We start from the raw sequence: 19,412 nt of genomic DNA, 5'->3' as shown, positions 1-19,412 counted from the left end.
CCACTGGCTATTTGTGTTGGAGAAATCAAAGACATTTACAAGTAAGTGTGCATTGATGGTGTTCGTATAATTGTTCTTGTGGCTCAATGTCTTGCAACATGCCTAACTCACACTAAAGGGCCAAGCTGAGCTGGACTGGCCTGGCCTTGTTACGCATCTAACGTAGTTGCAAAAATCTACCTTGCTGGAAAGGACAAAATTAAAATGAAAATTTCGGTGTCAGCACAGTATGGTTTGCATCGGCCCTATAATGTGACTCAGGCAATATTGCAGCCTAACCTAAATGTTGTTTTTTACCCATGTGGCAAGTACTGTAAGGTGTCAGTCAAGAAAGAGCTGATAGGGGACCTGTTGCCTGGCCCTGTCACTCTGGTTCTGGAACGAGCAAGTACTCAACACTGACCTCAATCCCTTCACTCCGGTTAGACTTCCATAGACACGGACTATTCACTGCCCCTAAAAGATGACAAATTATACTATAATTCATAAACCACTCAATTTGAAAATGTGTGTTGCTTTTCTGCATGCTAGATTTTGGACTGGCATTTAGTACGTTATTTATTGCATGTATTGGGCTGTTGGTGATGATGTGTTTACCTTTTTACTTCCAGTTAGTAGGAGTGCGCATCCCGGACCATGCCTTCATGAGACGCCTCTGCCAGATGTGTCGGGAAACCTCTTGCCAACATCAGCTCACACTCAAGCACTGTGGCTGTACATGTATGTTGAGACAACCCACCGTGTGTGTGTGTGAGAACTGTTTTTATTCCATGAACTGGAGGGGAGGTGGGACTACATCATCTACAACTAACCAAGGTTTATCAGTGCATCATTTTTCACTGATACTTAAAAGGACTGGCAAAATAGTAGTTATACAAGGATTTTTCTCTACAGGAGTTCCAGGATCTGTGGCCTCAGTTAGCAGTGGTGGTGGATGGCAGACCAATGGGAGACGAGTCGGTTGGGGTCAACAGTGGTCGACCTATCGGTGTTCGGCAAATACCGCTTCATCAGACGTGGCTGGTGAATAGTGATACTGGCCTGATCAGCAGATTACAGGCCACTGACTGTAATACATTTCTATCAAGCTAGTTATGTTCAGGTAATTCCATTTTGTTAATTTATCCAAGTTAAAAGTTCATGAGCACATTTTGTGAGTAGTAGTTTAAACATACAGTAGAGTGAAAATGACCTGTGGGAAGTGATAACCCCCCCTGCTCTTTTTTTATTTTTCTAGAGTAACGGTTGGCGTTCTACCCTGTTACTGTAATTTTTTTGTTATGGCTAGGTCAAGCAAAGCTACTATTTAATTGAAATAACTCAAGTGTCCATTTCATGCATTTCAAAATCAAGTCCTGTGGTTTTTATGAACTGATCTTTGAGTTTCAGGGATGTGAACATTGTGTAAATGCATTTTATTTTCATGGAGAATTTATTTAACCAATTTCGGACTGTAAGGCTGCATTTACACAGGCAGCCAAATTCTGATATTCTTTTCTCTAATTGGTATATTGACCAATCAGATCAGCTCTGAAAAATATCTGATGAGAAAAGATCTGATGTGATTGGTCAGACCAATTGGTGGGGGAAAAAATATCAGGATTGGGCTGCCTGTGTAAACGCAGCCTATGAGCTGTGATCTAGTGTATTATTGCTCAACGGTTGTGAGTACCTGATTACTGGTTTGTATAATGGACCAATAAGAGTATGTTGTTGACAATAAATGGCATCCATTATGCAGATCATGATGGCTTGTGTTGGTTTTCTCTCCTCGCCTATAGTACTGGGTGAATATCAGTGTGGTGGATGTACTACTGCAGAAGCTCCTGTCCACAGAACACTCTCAATTACTTTTTTTTGGTAAGTGTCTTCTCACATGTTGGGAATGTAGATGGTCAGTATTCAACAATGCATATACTGCAGAGATAGCCTGTAGAGTTCTATCCTACTATCCAGGTCTGTACCCAAACAATTTGAACTTCTACTTTTAAAAATCCATCTCTCTAAAAACAAGTCTCTCACCATTGCCGCCTGCTATAGACCACCCTCTACCCCCAGCTGTGCTCTGGACACCATATGTGAACTGATTGCCCCCATCTATCTTCAGAGCTCGTGCTGCTAGGTGACCTAAACTGGGACATGCTTAACACCCCAGCCATCCTACAATCTAAGCTTGATGCCCTCAATCTCACACAAATTATCAATGAACCTACCAGGTACCACCCCAAAACCGTAAACACGGGCACCCTCATAGATATCATCCTAACCAACTTGCCCTCTAAATACACCTCTGCTGTTTTCAACCAAGATCTCAGTGATCACTGCCTCATTGCCTGCATCCATAATGGGTCAGCGGTCAAACGACCTCCACTCATCACTGTAAAACGCTCCCTGAAACATTTCAGCGAGCAAGCCTTTCTAATCGACCTGGCCCGGGTATCCTGGAAGGATATTGACCTCATCCCGTCAGTAGAGGATGCCTGGTTATTTTATTTTAAAATGCCTTCCTCACCATCTTAAATAAGCATGCCCCATTCAAGAAATTTAGAACCAGGAACCGATATAGCCCTTGGTTCTCTCCAGACCTGACTGCCCTTAACCAACACAAAAACATCCTGTGGCGTTCTGCATTAGCATCGAACAGCCCCCGTGATATGCAACTTTTCAGGGAAGTTAGAAACCAATATACACAGGCAGTTAGAAAAGCCAAGGCTAGCTTTTTCAAGCAGAAATTTGCTTCCTGCAACACAAACTCAAAAAAGTTCTGGGACACTGTAAAGTCCATGGAGAATAAGAACACCTCCTCCCAGCTGCCCACTGCACTGAGGATAGGATACTCTGTCACCTCCGATAAATCCACTATAATTGAGAATTTCAATAAGCATTTTTCTACAGCTGGCCATGCTTTCCACCTGGCTACCCCTACCGCGGTCAACAGCACTGCACCCCCCACAGCTACTCGCCCAAGCCTTCCCCATTTCTCCTCCCAAATCCAGTCAGCTGATGTTCTGAAAGAGATGCAAAATCTGGACCCCTACAAATCAGCCAGGCTAGACAATCTGGACCCTTTCTTTCTAAAATGATCTGCCGAAATTGTTGCAACCCCTATTACTAGCCTGTTCAACCTCTCTTTTGTGTCATCTGAAATTCCCAAAGATTGGAAAGCAGCTGCTGTCATCCCCCTCTTCAAAGGAGGGGACACTCTTGACCCAAACTGCTACAGACCTATATCTATCCTACCCTGCCTTTCTAAGGTCTTCGAAAGCCAAGTCAACAAACAGATTACCGACCATTTCGAATCCCACCGCACCTTCTCCGCTATGCAATCTGGTTTCAGAGCTGGTCATGGGTGCACTTCAGCCACGCTCAAGGTCCTAAATGATATCGTAACCGCCATTGATAAGAAACAATACTGTGCTGCCGTATTCATTGACCTGGCCAAGGCTTTCGACTCTGTCAATCACCACATTCTTATCGGCAGACTCAATAGCCTTGGTTTCTCAAATGATTGCCTCGCCTGGTTCACCAGCTACTTCTCTGATAGAGTTCAATGTGTCAAATCGGATGGCCTGTTGTCCGGGCCTCGGGTAGTCTCTATGGGGGTGCCACAGGGTTTACTTCTTGGGCCAACTCTTTTCTCTGTATACATCAATGATGTCGCTCTTGCTGCTGGTGAGTCACTGATCCACCTCAACGCAGACGACACCATTCTGTATACTTCTGGCCCTTCTTTGGACACTGTGTTAACAACCCTCCAGACGAGCTTCAATGCCATACAACTCTCCTTCCGTGGCCTCCAACTGCTCTTAAATACAAGTAAAACTAAATGCATGCTCTTCAACCGATCGCTACCTGACCGCCCGTCCAGCATCACTACTCTGGACGGTTCTGACTTAGAATATGTGGACAACTACAAATACCTAGGTGTCTGGTTAGACTGTAAGCTTTCCTTCCAGACTCGCATCAAACATCTCCAATCCAAAGTTAAATCTAGTATTGGCTTCCTATTTCGCAACAAAGCATCCTTCACTCATGCTGCCAAACATACCCTCGTAAAACTGACCATCCTACCGATCCTCGACTTCGGTGATGTCATTTACAAAATAGCCTCCAAAACCCTACTCAATAAACTGGATGCAGTCTATCACAGTGCCATCCGTTTTGTCACCAAAGCCCCATATACTACCCACCACTGTGACCTGTACGCTCTCGTTGGCTGTCCCTCGCTTCATACTCGTTGCCAAACCCACTGGCTCCAGGTCATCTACAAGACCCACCTGAAGCACGCGCTCCAGCAGGTATATCGCTCTGGTCACCCCCAAAGCCAATTCCTCCTTTGGCCATCTCTCCTTCCAGTTCTCTGCTGCCAATGACTGGAACAAACTACAAAAATCTCTGAAACTGGAAACACTTATCTCCCTCACTGGCTTTAAGCACCAGCTGTCAGAGCAGCTCACAGATCACTGCACCTGTACATAGCCCATCTATAATTTAGCCCAAACAACTACCTCTTCCCCTACTGTATTTATTTATTTATTTTACTCCATTGCGCCCCATTATTTCTATTTCTACTTTGCACTTTCTTCCACTACAAATCTACCATTCCAGTTTTACTTGCTATATTGTATTTACTTTGCCACCATGGCCTTTTTTGCCTTTACCTCCCTTATCTCACCTCATTTGCTCACATTGTATATAGACTTATTTTTCTACTGTATTATTGACTATGTTTTTTACTCCATGTGTAACTCTGTTGTATGTTGTCGAACTGTTTGCTTTATCTTGGCCAGGTCGCAATTGTAAATGAGAACTTGTTCTCAACTTGCCTACCTGGTTAAATAAAGGTGAAATAAAAAATAAATATACATTAAGGAGTTAGCCTAGCGGTTAAGAGCGTTGGCTCAGTAACCTGCCCTTGAGCAAGGCAGTTAACCCCCAAAATAAACTGCCCTCCGGGCGCCAATGACGTGGATGTCGATTAAGGCAGCCCCCCAGTACACCTCTAATTCAGAGGGGTTGGATTTAAATGTGGAAGATGCAATTTGGTTGAATGCATTTAGTTGTGCAACTGAGTAGGTATTCCCTTCACTAATAGTTTCTGCTAGTTTGTTAGAGAATGACTAACAGTGACTGAGTGGACTGCCTAGCTGGATCAGGTGACTGAGTTAAGACGCAATGGCTCACACAACACTGCAGCTGTAAGTCGTTTTTTTTCTCACAGAATGGATAGTCTTTTGTTTTAAAGATAAATCAGAGGGCACATCTTTTTATTCCTAAAATATCTGTTTAATTTTAGTAATGGACAGCAAGATTTTAGTAAGGTACAAATAGGTCATACACACTGCATTTATCGTTCATATTCCAGTACCCAGCCTGACCTGACTATACATTTACATTGTCTGCACACGAGAGTGACTGTTTATTTCTATAAAAAGTGAAATTATTTTCACGGACAATGTCCCAACAGTAATGTTGAATGAATCTGAAAAACTTGTTTTGAACAGATTGCATTTATTAAAACTGGTAATTGTGCTAGACTTAAAATATGAAATTGTTGAATGTAGTTTCTCTCTGGTGGTGGTTGTTTTCTGTCTTCAGATAAAAGTAAACTGCTGTGGACACGGCGTTTCCCCTTGGCTGAATTGGTCTGGCTGCAATCACATGCTCCGATACCCCAACATCTCTGTGGAGCCCTCAGACTCTCCCTGGTGCACTGACATTAAACCATTTGGTCAGCCATGCTGTTTTCCCTTACACATTGGTTTGGCTCCGGGCTGAAGTTTCCCTAGGTACCGATCTAGGATCAGGTACCCCAAACCTTAACCATTAGTGGGGGAAATGTAAAACTGACCCTAGATCAGCGCCTAGGGGCAACTTCACCCTACATCTTTGAGCTCCATATCCTTGTTAAGCCACACAGGAAACACCCCTTTACTTGGCAATGACCACACTTGTTTTGTGTGAAGAGAAAAGGCTAGACTTAATGAAGAGAAAATATAATCGTACAGTTCTACTCTCTCTCGCTCTCCTGTCCTTTATTCTCTCATACTTTCCAAGAAAGAGATGGCTTGTGGATGAAAGTCAAATCCCAGAAATGTCACCTGGTCTATTTTATTGGTGTTATCATTTTAAAACTTAAAAGGATTGTGCAGAAAGAAAAGTCATGCCAGGGTGCATTGTATCAAACAGATGGTTACATTGGGCAGTGGTTTGTCAAAGTAGGACAGTGTGTACTGTGTACAGTATATTAGACTATTGATGTGTCCATCCATGCTTGTTAGCGAGGATGGGGGTTGTCTGGAGGTTATCAGGAGGCAAGATCCAGGGCAGAGATATGGCAAGCAGGACGGGGAGCTTTCTGTTGCAAATGAGTCAACTGTAGAATATCCCAAATATACCACATAATACAATTTTGCCCCCCAAAAAAGTTAAAATGAGGATTTCTTTCTGTTCTCTTTTTTTTTTTTTTCTCTCCAGTCCAATTCCCACGCACTTGTCTCTCACACATTCATAAACCTCTACAGTCACTCGTGCTTTTTCTCTCTCTTTCACACACACACAGTGCCAGTTCACATGAGCCATGTCTCTTTCTCCTTGTTGAACTGCTCTGCCCACCTCCTGGTGAGCTCCAGGTAGTGCTCAGGTTGGTGTGGCTGGTAATCCAAATACAACCTGGTCACCGTCTTTTTTGGCACAGCCATCTCGATCTGCGTGCCCTCGTGCCACTCGTTGAACGACGTTATCGTGACGATCTCGGGCCGCACGTTCAGCGCCGCCTGCAAGGCCGTCTCGTAGTAGCGGCCGTTGACGCGGTTGCGCGTGTTGTGGTTGTTCCACGGTCTGACCGCGGTGTCGATGTAGCCCGGCCCGGCGCTAGGTATAAATAACAGGTTGTTACCGTCGCAGAACGCCTTGACCGCCTTCCAGTTCTGGTGGGATGAACCAAAAGAGAACCCGTTGGAGGCGAAGTACGTGTACATGCCATCGAAACCACCGGCAAGGATGTCATGCTTGTGGCGCTCCTCCACGATGAGGGCGATGAAGACACTGTCGTACGGCGTGCCGCGCAGGCTGTGGGAGCCCGTGGGGTGGAGCAGGTCGGACCAGTTCTCAGGCGGCGTCAGATACGAGTCATAAATGTAGAACAGAGGCAGGATATTCCCCGTGCTAGAGGTGAACTTGTAGAAGGCTCCGTGGTCCCCGTACCTTCAAACACAAATAAATGGACAAGAGATTATTGATACAGATTTGGATATTTGCATGGAAGGAGAAATAACCTAGAAGTATCCTAATAAGATATGAAGCACATTCTAGGGTTAGTTACATGTAATCTAGCATTCAGGAGACAGCAGAGGGAGCACGGCCCCAGCCAAATCGACGGGGCCGCAGTGGAGAAGGTTAAAAGCTTCAAGTTCCTCGGCATACACGTCACTGTGTGGTGAAGAAGGTGCAACAGTGTCTCTTTTTAACCTCAGGAGGCTGAATATATTTGACTTTGTTCCCTAAGACCCTCACAAACGTTTACAGATGGACCATTGAGAGCATCCTGTCAGGCTGTATCACGGCCTGGTACGACAACTGCACCATCCACAACCGCAGAACTCTCTAGAGGGTGGTGCGGTCAGCCCAACGCATCGCCGTAACCACACTGCCTGCCCTTCAGGACATCTACAGCACCCGGTGTCACTGGAAGACCAAGAAGATCAAAGCTTGGACCAAGAGACTGCAACTGTTGGACTAATGATTACACCCTATATCAGCTAGATGCAGGCAAGTGTGCGCAAGGTGGTCACTTTGATTACAAATGTCTCTCTCGACCTGTGTGCACCTACGTTGTAAACTTTCATTTATAGGCTAGGTTGTAGCAACCTCGTGATGCGTTTAGGGAAAATTTGAGTTTCATGTAGTAGCTAAACCTGTCGCTGTGACATTGAACTGGGTGAATGGAATATGAATTAAAGTCATCCAATATGCTGTAATAGAAATAAGGCCATGCTCATTAAAAAAATGTGATGTATATACGCCACTGGTCTATACATCCCATCGTGTGTATACACACACACACAGTGCCTTCGGAAAGTATTCAGACCCCTTTTTTTCACATTTTGTTAGGTTACAACCTTATTCTAAAATGGATTAAATAATTTTTTTCCCTCAATCTACACACAATACCCCATAATCAGAAAGTAAAAACTGTTTTTTGACATTTTTGCAAATTCATTAAACATAAAATTATCACATTTACCTAAGTATTCAGACCCTTACCTCAGTACTTTGTTAAAGCACCTTTGGCAGCGATTACAGCCTCGAGTCTTCTTGGGTATGACGCTACAAGCTTGGCACACCTGTATTTGGGGAGTTTCTCCCATTCTTCTCTGCAGATCCTCTCAAGCTCTGTCAGGTTGGATGGGGAGTGTTGCTGCACAGCTATTTTCAGGTCTCTCCAGAGATGTTCGATCGGGTTCAAGTCTGGACTCTGGCTGGGCCACTCAAGGATCTACACTTGTCCCGAAGCCACTCCTGCGTTGTCCAGATGGAAGGTGAACCTTTGCCCCAGTCTGAGATCCTGAATGCTCTGGAGCAGGTTTTCATCAAGGATCTCTCTGTATTTTGCTCTGTTCATCTTTCCCTCGATCCTGACTAGTCTCCCAGCCCCTGCCCGCTGAAAAACATCCCCACAGCATGATGCTGCCACCAGCATGCTTCACCGTAGGGATGGTGCCAGGTTTCCTCGGGACGTGACACTTGGCATTCAGGCCAAAGAGTTCAATCTTGGTTTCAACAAACCAGAGAATCTTGTTTCTCACGGTCTGAGAGTCTTTAGGTGGCTTTTGGCAAACTACAATCGGGCTGTCATGTGCCTTTTACTGAGGAGTGGCTTCCGTCCGGCCACTCTACCATAAAGGCCTGATTGGTGGAGTGCTGCAGAGATAATTGTCCTTCTGGAAGGTTCTCCCATCTCCACAGAGGAACTCTAGAGCTCTCAGAGTGACCATTGAGTTCTTGGTCACCTCCCTGACCAAGGCCCTTCTCCCCCGATTGCTCAGTTTGGCCAGGATGGCCAGCTCTAGGAAGAGTCTTAGTGGTTCCAAACTTGTTCTATTTAAGAATGATGGAGGCCACTGTGTTTTAGGGAACGTTCAATGCTGCAGAAATGTTTTGGTACCTTTCCCCAGATCTGTGCCTAGACACAATCCTGTCTCGGAGCTCTACGGACATTTCCTTTGACCTCAGGGCTTGGTTTTTGCTCTGACATGCACTGTCAACTGTGGGACCTTTTATATAGAAGGATGTGTGCCTTTCCAAATCATATCCAATCTATTGAATTTACCACAGGTGGACTCCTTTCAAGTTGTAGAAACATCTCAAGGATGATCAATGGAAACAGGATGCACCTTACCTCAATTTTGTTTATCATAATAAAGGGTCTGAATACTTATGTAAATAAGGTATCTGTTTTTAATATTTAATACATTTGCAAAAATGTCTAAACCTGTTTTCGCTTCGTCATTATGGGGTATTGTGTTGAGATTGCTGAGGATTTGTTTGAAATTTCATCCATTTTAGAATAAGTCTAATGTAACAATGTGGAAAAAGTCAGGAAAGTATTCAGACTCCTTAAGACACGTGTGTCTGTGTGTGTGTACAGTTGAAGTTGGAAGTTTACATACACTTAGGTTAGAGTCATTAAAACTTGTTTTTCAACCACTCCACACAAGCTGGCTAGGACATCTACTTTGTGCATGACACAAGTAATTTTTCGAACCATTGTTTACAGACACAGTGAATTTTAAGTTAAATAATCTATCACAGTTCCAGTGGGTCAGAGGTTTACATGCACTAAGATGACTGTGCCTTTAAACAGCTTGGACAATTGCAGAAAATGATTTCATGGCTTTAGAAGCTTCTGATAGGCTAATTGACATCTTTTGAGTCAATTGGAGGTGTACCTGTGGATGTATTTCAAGGCCTACCTTCAAACTCAGTGCTTGACATCATGAGAAAATCAAAAGAAATCAGCCAAGACCTCAGAAAAAATATTGTAGAACTCCACAAGTCTGGTTTATCCTTGGGAGCAATTTCCCAACGCCTGAAGGTACCACGTTCATCCGTACAAACAATAGTACGCAAGTATAAACACCATGGACCCACGCAGCCGTCTTACCGCTCAGGAAGGACAGGCGTTCTGTCTCCTAGAGATGAACATACTTTGGTGTGAAAAGTGCAAATCAATCCCAGAACAACACACGAAGGACCTTGTGAAGATGCTGGAGGAAACAGGTACAAAAGTATCTATATCCACAGTAAAACAAGTCCTATATCGACATAACCTGAAAGTTCGCTCAGCAAGGAAGAAGCCCCTGCTCCAAAACCGCGATTAAAAAAAGCCAGACTACAGTTTGCAACTGCACATGGGGACAAAGATCGTACTTTTTGGAGAAATGTCCTCTGGTCTGATGAAACAAAAATAGAACTGTTTGGCCATAATGACCATCGTTATGTTTGAAGGAAAACGGGGGAGGCTTGCAAGCCAAAGAACACCATCCAAATCGTGAAGCACGGGGGTGGCAGCATCATGTTGTGGGGGTGCTTTGCTGCAGGAGGGACTGGTGCACTTCACAAAATAGATGGCATCATGAGGGAGGAAAATTGTGGATATATTGAAGCAACATCTCAAGACATCAGTCAGGAAGTTTAAGCTTGGTTGCAAATGGGTCTTCCAAATGGACAATGAGCTCAAGCATACTTCCAAAGTTGTGGCAAAATGGCTTAAGGACAACAAAGTCAAGGTATTGGAGTGGCCATCACAAAACCCTGACCTCAATCCCATAGAAAATTTGTGGGCAGAACTGAACAAACCTGACTCAGTTACACCAGCTCTGTCAGGAGGAATGGGCCAAAATTCCCCCAACTTATTGTGAGAAGCTTTTGGAAGGCTACCCAAAACATTTGATCCAAGTTAAACAATTAAAGGCAATGCTACCAAATACCAATTAAGTGTATGTAAACTTCTGACCCACTGGAAACATGATGAAAGAAATAAAAGCTGAATTAAATCATTATCTCTATTATTCTGACATTTCACATTCTTAAAATAAAGTTGTGATCCTAACTGACCTAAGACAGGGAATTTTTACTAGGATTAAATGTCATAATTTGTGAAAAAGTGAGTTTAAATGTATTTGGCTAAGGTGTATGTAAACTTACAACATCAACTGTATGTATATATAGTACCAGTAAAAAGTTTGCACACACCTACTCATTCAAGGGTTTTTCTTTATTTTTACTGTTTTCTGCCTTGTTGAATAATGAAGACATCAAAACTATGAAATAACGCACATGGAATCCTGTAGTAACCAAAGAATTGTTAAACAAATAAAAAAATAACAAAAATTATTTCACCTTTTATTGTAGGCTAGTTGAGAACAAGTTCTCATTTGCAACTGCGACCTGGCCAAGATAAAGCATAGCAATTCAATACATACAACAGAGTTACACATGGAATAAACAAAACATACAGTCAATAATACAGTAGAACAAAAGAAAACAAAAAGTCTATATACAGTGAGTGCAAATGAGGTAAGTTAAGGCAATAAATAAGCCATGGTGGCGAAGTAATTACAATATAGCAATGAATTATATTTGAGATTCTTCACAGAAGCCACCCTTTTCCTTGATGACAGCTTTGCACACTCTTGGCATTCTCTCAACCAGCTTCAATTAACAGGTGTGCGTTGTTAATTTGTGGAATTTCTTTCCTTAATGTGTTTGAGCCAATTAGTTGTGTTGTGACAAAAAATCCAGTTTTTTGTGTCATCTGTTTCGGGAAAGTACTTGCGTAATTACGCACCCAACTCACTCCGGTGCTTCGCAATATCATATTTGACATTGTCCGTAAGCTTAAGTTAATTTGCACACAAAAAAAATCATACAATGATGGAAAGACCTGTGTGTTGTCCTTGTTAATGCAGACAGAGAAGAGCTCCAACTTCTTAATCATAGCCTCAATTTTGTCCCGCACATTGAATATAGTTGCAGAGAGTCCCTGTAATCCAAGATTCAGATCTTTCAGGCGAGAAAAAACGTCACCCAGATAGGCCAATCGTGTGAGAATCTCGTCATCATGCAAGCGGTCAGACAAGTGAAAATTATGGTCAGTAAAAACTTTAAGCTCGTCTCTCAGTTAAACATTTTTGTCTACTTTGCCCCTTGATAACCAGCGCACTTATGTATTCAGGGGCCTTGATATAACAAAGTTAACAATTTTCACTGTAGTGTCCAAAACGTCTTTCAAACTGTCAGGCATTCCCTTCGCAGCAAGAGCCACTTGGTGGATGCTGCAGTGTACCCAAGTGGCGTCGGGAGCAACTGCTTGCACGTGCGTTACCACTCCACTATGTCTCCCTGTCATGGCTTTTGCGCCATCAGTACAGATCCCATGACATCTTGACAACCAAAGTCCATTTGATGTCACAAAGCTGTCTAGTACTTAAAAAAATGTTGTCCTGGTTTCCAGAAGATGATGTTTTCCTTAATTGATCCGCCATAAACGTAACGGACATATACCAGGAGCTGTGCCAGGCCCGCCACATCTGTTGACTCATCCAGCTGTAATGCATAAAATTCACTGGCTTGTATGTGAAGCAGTAATTGTTTCAAAACATCTCCTGCCATGTCACTGATGTGTCGTGAAGCAGTGTTGTTTGATGAAGGCATTGTCTGTATAGTTTTTTTTTGTTGCCTTTTCCTCCAGCATTGTCCCAACCATGTCCCAGCCGCGACAGCAGGAATAATTAAGTCCTCCACAATAGTATGGGGCTTGCCTGTCCTAGCTACTCGGTAGCTCACCATATAAGACGCTTCTAACCCCTTCTTATTAATGGTATCTGTTGCTTTTATACATGTCTTACTACTCTAAAGTTCTCTTAATTCTCGCTCAAAAAACTCCCGTGGCTTATTTTTCAAATTGGCATGTTTTGTTTCTAAATGTCTGCGCAAGAGTGAATGTTTCATCGAGTTGTGAGATAGTACTTTTGCACATATAACACACTGTGGCTGAGGAAAGGCACTACTCCCAATATAAGTGAACCCCAAATCAATGTAGTTCTCATCATATTTGCACCTCTTTGATGGTCCAACGTCCCTGTCTGTTGTTCGGTGCTTTCCCGGGTAATGGGCAGTGGCTCTTCGGCTACATCAGATTCACAACTGTCAGTGTCCATGCTAGCTGGGTTAACAACAAATGTAGAATTACTGATGCTAGCATTGGATGTGCTCATGGAAGCAGAACAACTTGTGTCGTCAACAGGTGCAGGTGTAGTAGTGCTGGTCGTAGCAGTACTACCAGTAGAGCCGGTATGCGTCTATGAACTTAATTTTTTTAACCATTAATCCATTTTCAAGCAAACGGAATGAGCAGCAGCTACGTTTGGCTACATACGGACCATTAGTGGAATCCCCGTGAGAGAGTAACGGTTAATGTGATTGGATGTTAATTATTTGACTACCTGTATTTGACATTGTGTTGTTATTTTGCTGAACACTAGAAGATTTTATTTTATTTTTGGCAGTAAAACGAGGCTACTCAGGTGAGGGGAAAAAAAACTCACCCAAATGTATAGCCCTGTTGGAAAATATAAATGGACTGTTTGAAAATGTGAAGAAAGAAAAAATATATACATTTTTTGTGAATCACATTTTTATTTGGCATACCCCCGAGAGCTTTGCACGTACCTGTACCCCAGTTTGTTAATACCTGCTTTAAGACATGAAGGTCAGTGAGGAACATTTCAAGAACTTTTAACGTTTTTTCAAGTGCAGTCACAAAAAACATCAAGCGCTATGATGAAACTGGCTCTCATGAGGACCGCCACAGGAAAGGAAGAAAATAGTAAAAATAAAGAAAAACCCTTAAATGAGTAGGTGTGTCCAAACTTTTGACTTTTGACTGTCTATATATACACACACACACACACACACTCCGGACTCCGACATTGCTCGTCTTAATATTTCTATATTTCTTAAGTCCATTCTTTTTTCTTTTAGATTTGTGTGTATTGTTAGATATTACTGCACTGTTGGAGCTAGGAACACAAGCATTTCGATACACCCGCAATAACATCTGCTAAACATGTGTAAACGACCAATAGAATTTGATTTGAAGTGAACTGTCTCAGTCCTATAAAAGGGTCTATATTGACTGAAAACTACTGTTTCAACAGGAAAGTTCAATAAGGTTTTACTTTGTGTCCACTTCAGTTTGAAGTTACTCTAAACAAAGACTACACCTACCTGTCGATGATATACTTGATGTTGTCATGGACACTGTGGTCGCTCCGCCCTCTGTAAGGCTGGAGGTGAAATGCAACCTGGGAAGAAAATAAAAAAACATCTGAGTCCACGGCTTTCCATTCATTGCATTGTTGTCACATATTTGTAAGTGCTTCTATGCAGCCAACCCAACCATCTAAGGTGATGAGTTAGTATTGACTCAAACTCTAGAGAATATTCACATTTGGAAAGGTGACAGGAGCTGGGCTGTGTTCAGCTGCCCCTTGGGTCCAATTGAGAGCTATTCAAAGCCTAAGGACGCAGCAGGAGCAATACATCCATTATTATTCATCCATTATAATAAGCAGTTGTTACAACAATGACAAAATGGCTTCAAGTGTTGTGTCCAAATACTGTTGGAGTCAACTAATAAAAGAATCTGACCAGAGAGGTCCAGGACCTGAAGAACAGTTTGCAGTTCTCCCAGGGTCTGCTCGATGAGTTTAACCGGGAAACGCCAAGATGACGACAATCTGTAAGCCTTTGAGAGTGGACATTAGTCTGTATGTGAATCCATGATAACAATGACAGAGAAATCAGATTATCTCGAAGGACAGTCAAGGCGGAACAACATTGTTGTGGATAGAATTGCAGAATCTCCACATGACCTGGATGGAGTCTGAGGACAAAGTGAGAGAAATGTTCTCAGAGAAACTGAAGATGGACCACAGGAAGACTGAGTTGGAGCACGCCAACGGGACTGGAAAACCCACCACCAGCCCAGGCCGATAGTCGTCAAGTTCCTGAGGTTCAAGGACAAGGTAGTGGTTCTGGAAAGAGCCATGAACTTGAGAGGAACGTACATCTTCCGTAACGAGGACTATCCTGAAGCTGTGCGCCAGAAGAGAAAAGAACTTATCCCGGGCCATGAAAGTTGCCAGAGTGCGTGGGGACATTGCTTACATCCAATATGACAGGCACATTGTCCAGCCTCCCTCCTAAAAGCCTGGAAGGGATGAGAGAGCCAAGCCTATGGATTCGTAGCTTCAACCCCACAGCACACACACACACACACTTACACACACCAACTGATTAATGGACTGCTAAATGTATGTTTTTTTTTCTCTTGCTTTGTTTGTTCTTTTCCATATTGCGTCCATCTCTGAGAAGCTACCTAGGAAAACACTGAAAATTGCCCATATTTATATATGTAGCCTTAGAAATATGGTTCATGAAATCAATAACTTGCTAACATCAGATAACGCCCATATATTAGTCAATTCTGAGACTCACTTAGATAATTCCTTTGATGATACAGCAGTAGCAGCAATACAAGGATAAAACATCTATAGAAGAGACAGGAATGAATGCTTATGGGGGAGGTGTTGCTAAATACAGTACCAGCCAAAAGTTTGGACAAACTTACTCATTCAAGGGTTTTTCTTTATTTTTACTAATCTCTATATTGTAGAATAATAGTGAAGACATCAAAACTATGAAATAACACGTATGGCATCATGTAGTAACCAAAAAAGTGTTAAACAAATCAATTATATTTTAGATTTGAGATTCTTCAAAATAGCCACCCTTTGCCTTGATGACAGCTTTGCACACTCTTGCCATTCTCACAACCAGCTTCATGAGGTAGTCACCTGGAATGCTTTTCCAACAGTCTTGAAGGAGTTCCCACATATGCTGAGCACTTGTTGGCTGCTTCACTCTGCGGTCCAACTCATCCCAAACCATCTCAATTGTGTTGAGGTCGGGTGATTGTGGAGACCAGGTATCTGATGCAGCATTCCATCACTCTCCTTCTTGGTCAAATAGCCCGTACACAGCCTGATAGTCCCACTAAGCGCAACCAAATGGGATGTCGTATCGGTGCAGAATGCTGTGGTAGCCATGCTGGTTAAGTGTGCCTTGAATTCTAAATAAATCACTGACAGTGTCACCAGCAAAGCACCCCCACACCATCACACCTCCTCCTCCATGCTTCACGGTGGGAAGATCATCTGTTCACCTACTCTGTGTCTCACAAAGACACGGCGGTTGGAACCAAAAATCTCAAATTTGGACTTGTCAAACCAAAGGACAGATTTAAACCTGTCTAATGTACATTGCTCGTGTTTCTAGGCCCAAGCAAGTATTTTCTTATTATTGGTGTCTTTTAGTAATGGTTTCTATGCAGCAATTTGACGATGAAGGCCTGGTTCACCTAGTCTTATCTGAACAGTTGATGTTGAGATGTGTTTGTTACTTGAACTCTGTGAAGCATTCATTTGGGCTGCAATCTGAGGTGCAATTAACTGCCCATTTCTGAGGCTGGTAACTCTAATGAACTTATCCTCTGCAGCAGAGTCTTCCTGGGTCCTCTTTTCCTGTGGCAGTCCTCATGAGAGCCAGTTTCATCATAGCGATTGATGGTTTTTGCGACTGCACTTGAAGAAACATTCAAAGTTCTTGAAGTTTTCCTTGATTGACTGACCTTCATGTCTTAAAGTAATGATGGACTGTCATTTCTCTTTTCTTATATGAGCTGTTCTTGCCATAATATGGACTTGGTCTTTTACCAAATAGGGCTATCTTTTGTATACCACCCCTACCTTGTCACAACACAACTGATTGGCTCAAACATGAAGAAGGAAAATTCCACAAATGAACTTTTAACAAGGCACACCTGTTAATTGAAATGCATTCCAGGTGACTACCTCATGAAACTGGTTGAGAGAATGCCAAGAGTATGCAATGCCATCATCAAGGCAAACGGTGGCTACTTTGAAGAATCTCAAATATAAAATATATTTTGATTTGTTAAAGAGTTTTTTGGTTACTACATTCCATATGTGTTATTTCATAGTTTTGATGTATTCACTATTATTCTACAATGTAGAAAATAGTAAAAATAAAGAAAAACCCTAGAATGAGTAGGTGTGTCCAAACTTTTGACTGGTACTGTATATTCAGAGCCATATCCCAGTAAAGCTTAGAGAAGATCTCATGTCAAGTGTTATTGAAGTAGTGTGGCTGCAGGTTCACCTGCCTCATCTAAAGCCTATTCTTTTGGGGTGTTGCTATAGGCCACCATGTGCTAACACTACCTAAATAATGTGTGTGAAATGCTTGATAGTGTATTTGATGTAAACAGAGAGGTCTACTTTCTTGGGAACTTTAATATTGACTGGTTTTCATCAAGCCGTCCGCTCAAGAGGAAGCTTCTTGCTGTAACCAGTGCCTTTTAATTTGGTTCAGGTTATTAATCAATTTACCAAGGTGTTTAACAAACACTACAGGAACAAGATCATCCACATGTGTTGATGATCAAATGTTTACTAATACTGTAGAACTCTTTTCTAAAGTTGAATCCGTACCCATTGGATGCCGTGATCACAATATAGTGGCTATATCTAGGAGAACCAAGGTTCCAAAAGCTAGGTCTAAAATAGTGTATAAGAGATCATACAAATGTTTTAGCTGTGACTCTTATGTGGATGATGTAAAAATATGTGTTTGTCTGATTTATGAAATTGCTTCTTCCAGTTATTGATAAACATGCACCTGTTAAGAAACGGAGTGTTAGAACTGTTAAGGCGCCATGGATTGATGAGGAAATTAGAAACTGTATGGTTGAAAGAAATTGGGATAAAGGAGTGGCAAATAAGTCGGGCAGTACATCTGACTTACTGAAAAATTATGTGACTAAACTTAACAAAAAGAAGAAGAAACTGTATTGTGAAGCCATGATCAATGATATAAAGAAAGATGGAAAAAAAACGTTGGCGTGCTTTAAATTAAATTATGGTCAGAAAGACATTCAACGCCATCTTTCATTGAAGCAGATGGCTTATTCATCACAAAACCATTTGATGTTGCCAATTATTTGAATGATTACTTAATTGGCAAAATGGCCAAACTTAAGCAGGAAATGCCAGCAACGAACAGTGAGCCATCGTATTCATGCATAAAGGAACAAATAATGAAAGAAAAGCAAGTCGGAAGTTTACATACACCTTAGCCAAATACATTTAAACTTAGTTTTTCACAATTCCTGACATTTAATCCAAATAAAAATTCCCTGTCTTAGGTCAGTTAGGATCACCACTTTATTTAAAAAATGTGAAATGTCAGAATAATAGCAGAGAGAATGATTTATTTCTTCTTTTATTTCTTTCATCACATTCCCAGTGGGTGAGAAGTTTGCATACACTCAATTAGTATTTGGTAGCATTGCCTTTAAATTGTTTAACTTGGGTCAAACGTTTTGGGTAGCCTTCCACAAGCTTCCCACAATAAGTTGGGTGAATTTTGGCCCATTCCTCCTAACAGAGCTGGTGTAACTGAGTCAGGTTTGTATGCCTCCTTGCTCACACACGTTTTTTCAGTTCTTCCCACAAATTTTTTATGGGATTGAGGTCAGGGCTTTGTGATGGCCACTCCAATACCTTGACTTTGTTGTCCTTAAGCCATTTTGCCACAGCTTTGGAAGTATGCTTGGGGTCATTGTCCATTTGGAAGACCCATTTGCGACCAAGCTATAACTTCCTGACTGATGTCTTGAGATGTTGCTTCAATATATCCACATAATTTTCCTGCTCATGATGCCATCTATTTTGTGAAGTGCACCAGTCCATCTTGCAGCAAAGCACCCCCACAACATGATGCTGCCACCGCCGTGCTTCACGTTTGGATGGCGTTCTTCGGCTTGCAAGCCTCCCCCTTTTTCCTCCAAACATAACAATGGTCATTATGGCCAAACAGTTCTATTTTTGTTTCATCAGACCAGAGGACATTTCTCCAAAAAGTACGATCTTTGTCCCCATGTGCAGTTGCAAACTGTAGTCTGGCTTTTTTATGGTGGTTTTGGAGCAGTGCCTTCTTCCTTGCTGAGCGGCCTTTCGGGTTATGTTGATATAGGCCTCGTTTTACTGTGGATATAGATATTTTTCTACCTGTTTCCTCCAGCATCTTCACAAGGTCCTTTGCTGTTGTTCTGGGATTGATTTGCACTTTTCGCACCAAAGTACATTCATCTCTAGGAGACAGAATGTGTCTCTTTCCTGAGCGGTATGACGGCTGCGTGGGTCCCATGGTGTTTATACTTGTGTACTATTCTTTGTACAGATGAACGTGGTACCTTCAGGCGT

General features: G+C 42.3%; 1 protein-coding gene across 1 annotated transcript in view; it reads right to left on the bottom strand.

Moving 5' to 3' along the window:
• Positions 1-5,415: 5,415 nt before the first annotated feature.
• The window catches only part of LOC106605112 (glycoprotein endo-alpha-1,2-mannosidase-like protein), a 28,143-nt gene continuing 14,146 nt past the window's right edge, over positions 5,416-19,412 (bottom strand). Inside the window, exons 3-4 of the mRNA XM_014200435.3 lie at positions 14,293-14,369; positions 5,416-7,206 (exon numbers count right to left, since the gene is read on the bottom strand). Coding sequence (XP_014055910.3) covers positions 6,570-7,206; positions 14,293-14,369 — 714 coding nt within the window. The 3' untranslated portion in view covers positions 5,416-6,569. The remainder of the gene's footprint in view (positions 7,207-14,292; positions 14,370-19,412) is intronic.

Source organism: Salmo salar, chromosome 05, assembly GCF_965601325.2.
Source record: "Salmo salar chromosome 05, fSalSal1, whole genome shotgun sequence".
Taxonomy (NCBI): domain Eukaryota; kingdom Metazoa; phylum Chordata; class Actinopteri; order Salmoniformes; family Salmonidae; genus Salmo; species Salmo salar.
Note: the sequence above shows the minus strand (reverse complement) of the source record. Positions and strands in the feature narration are given on the sequence as shown.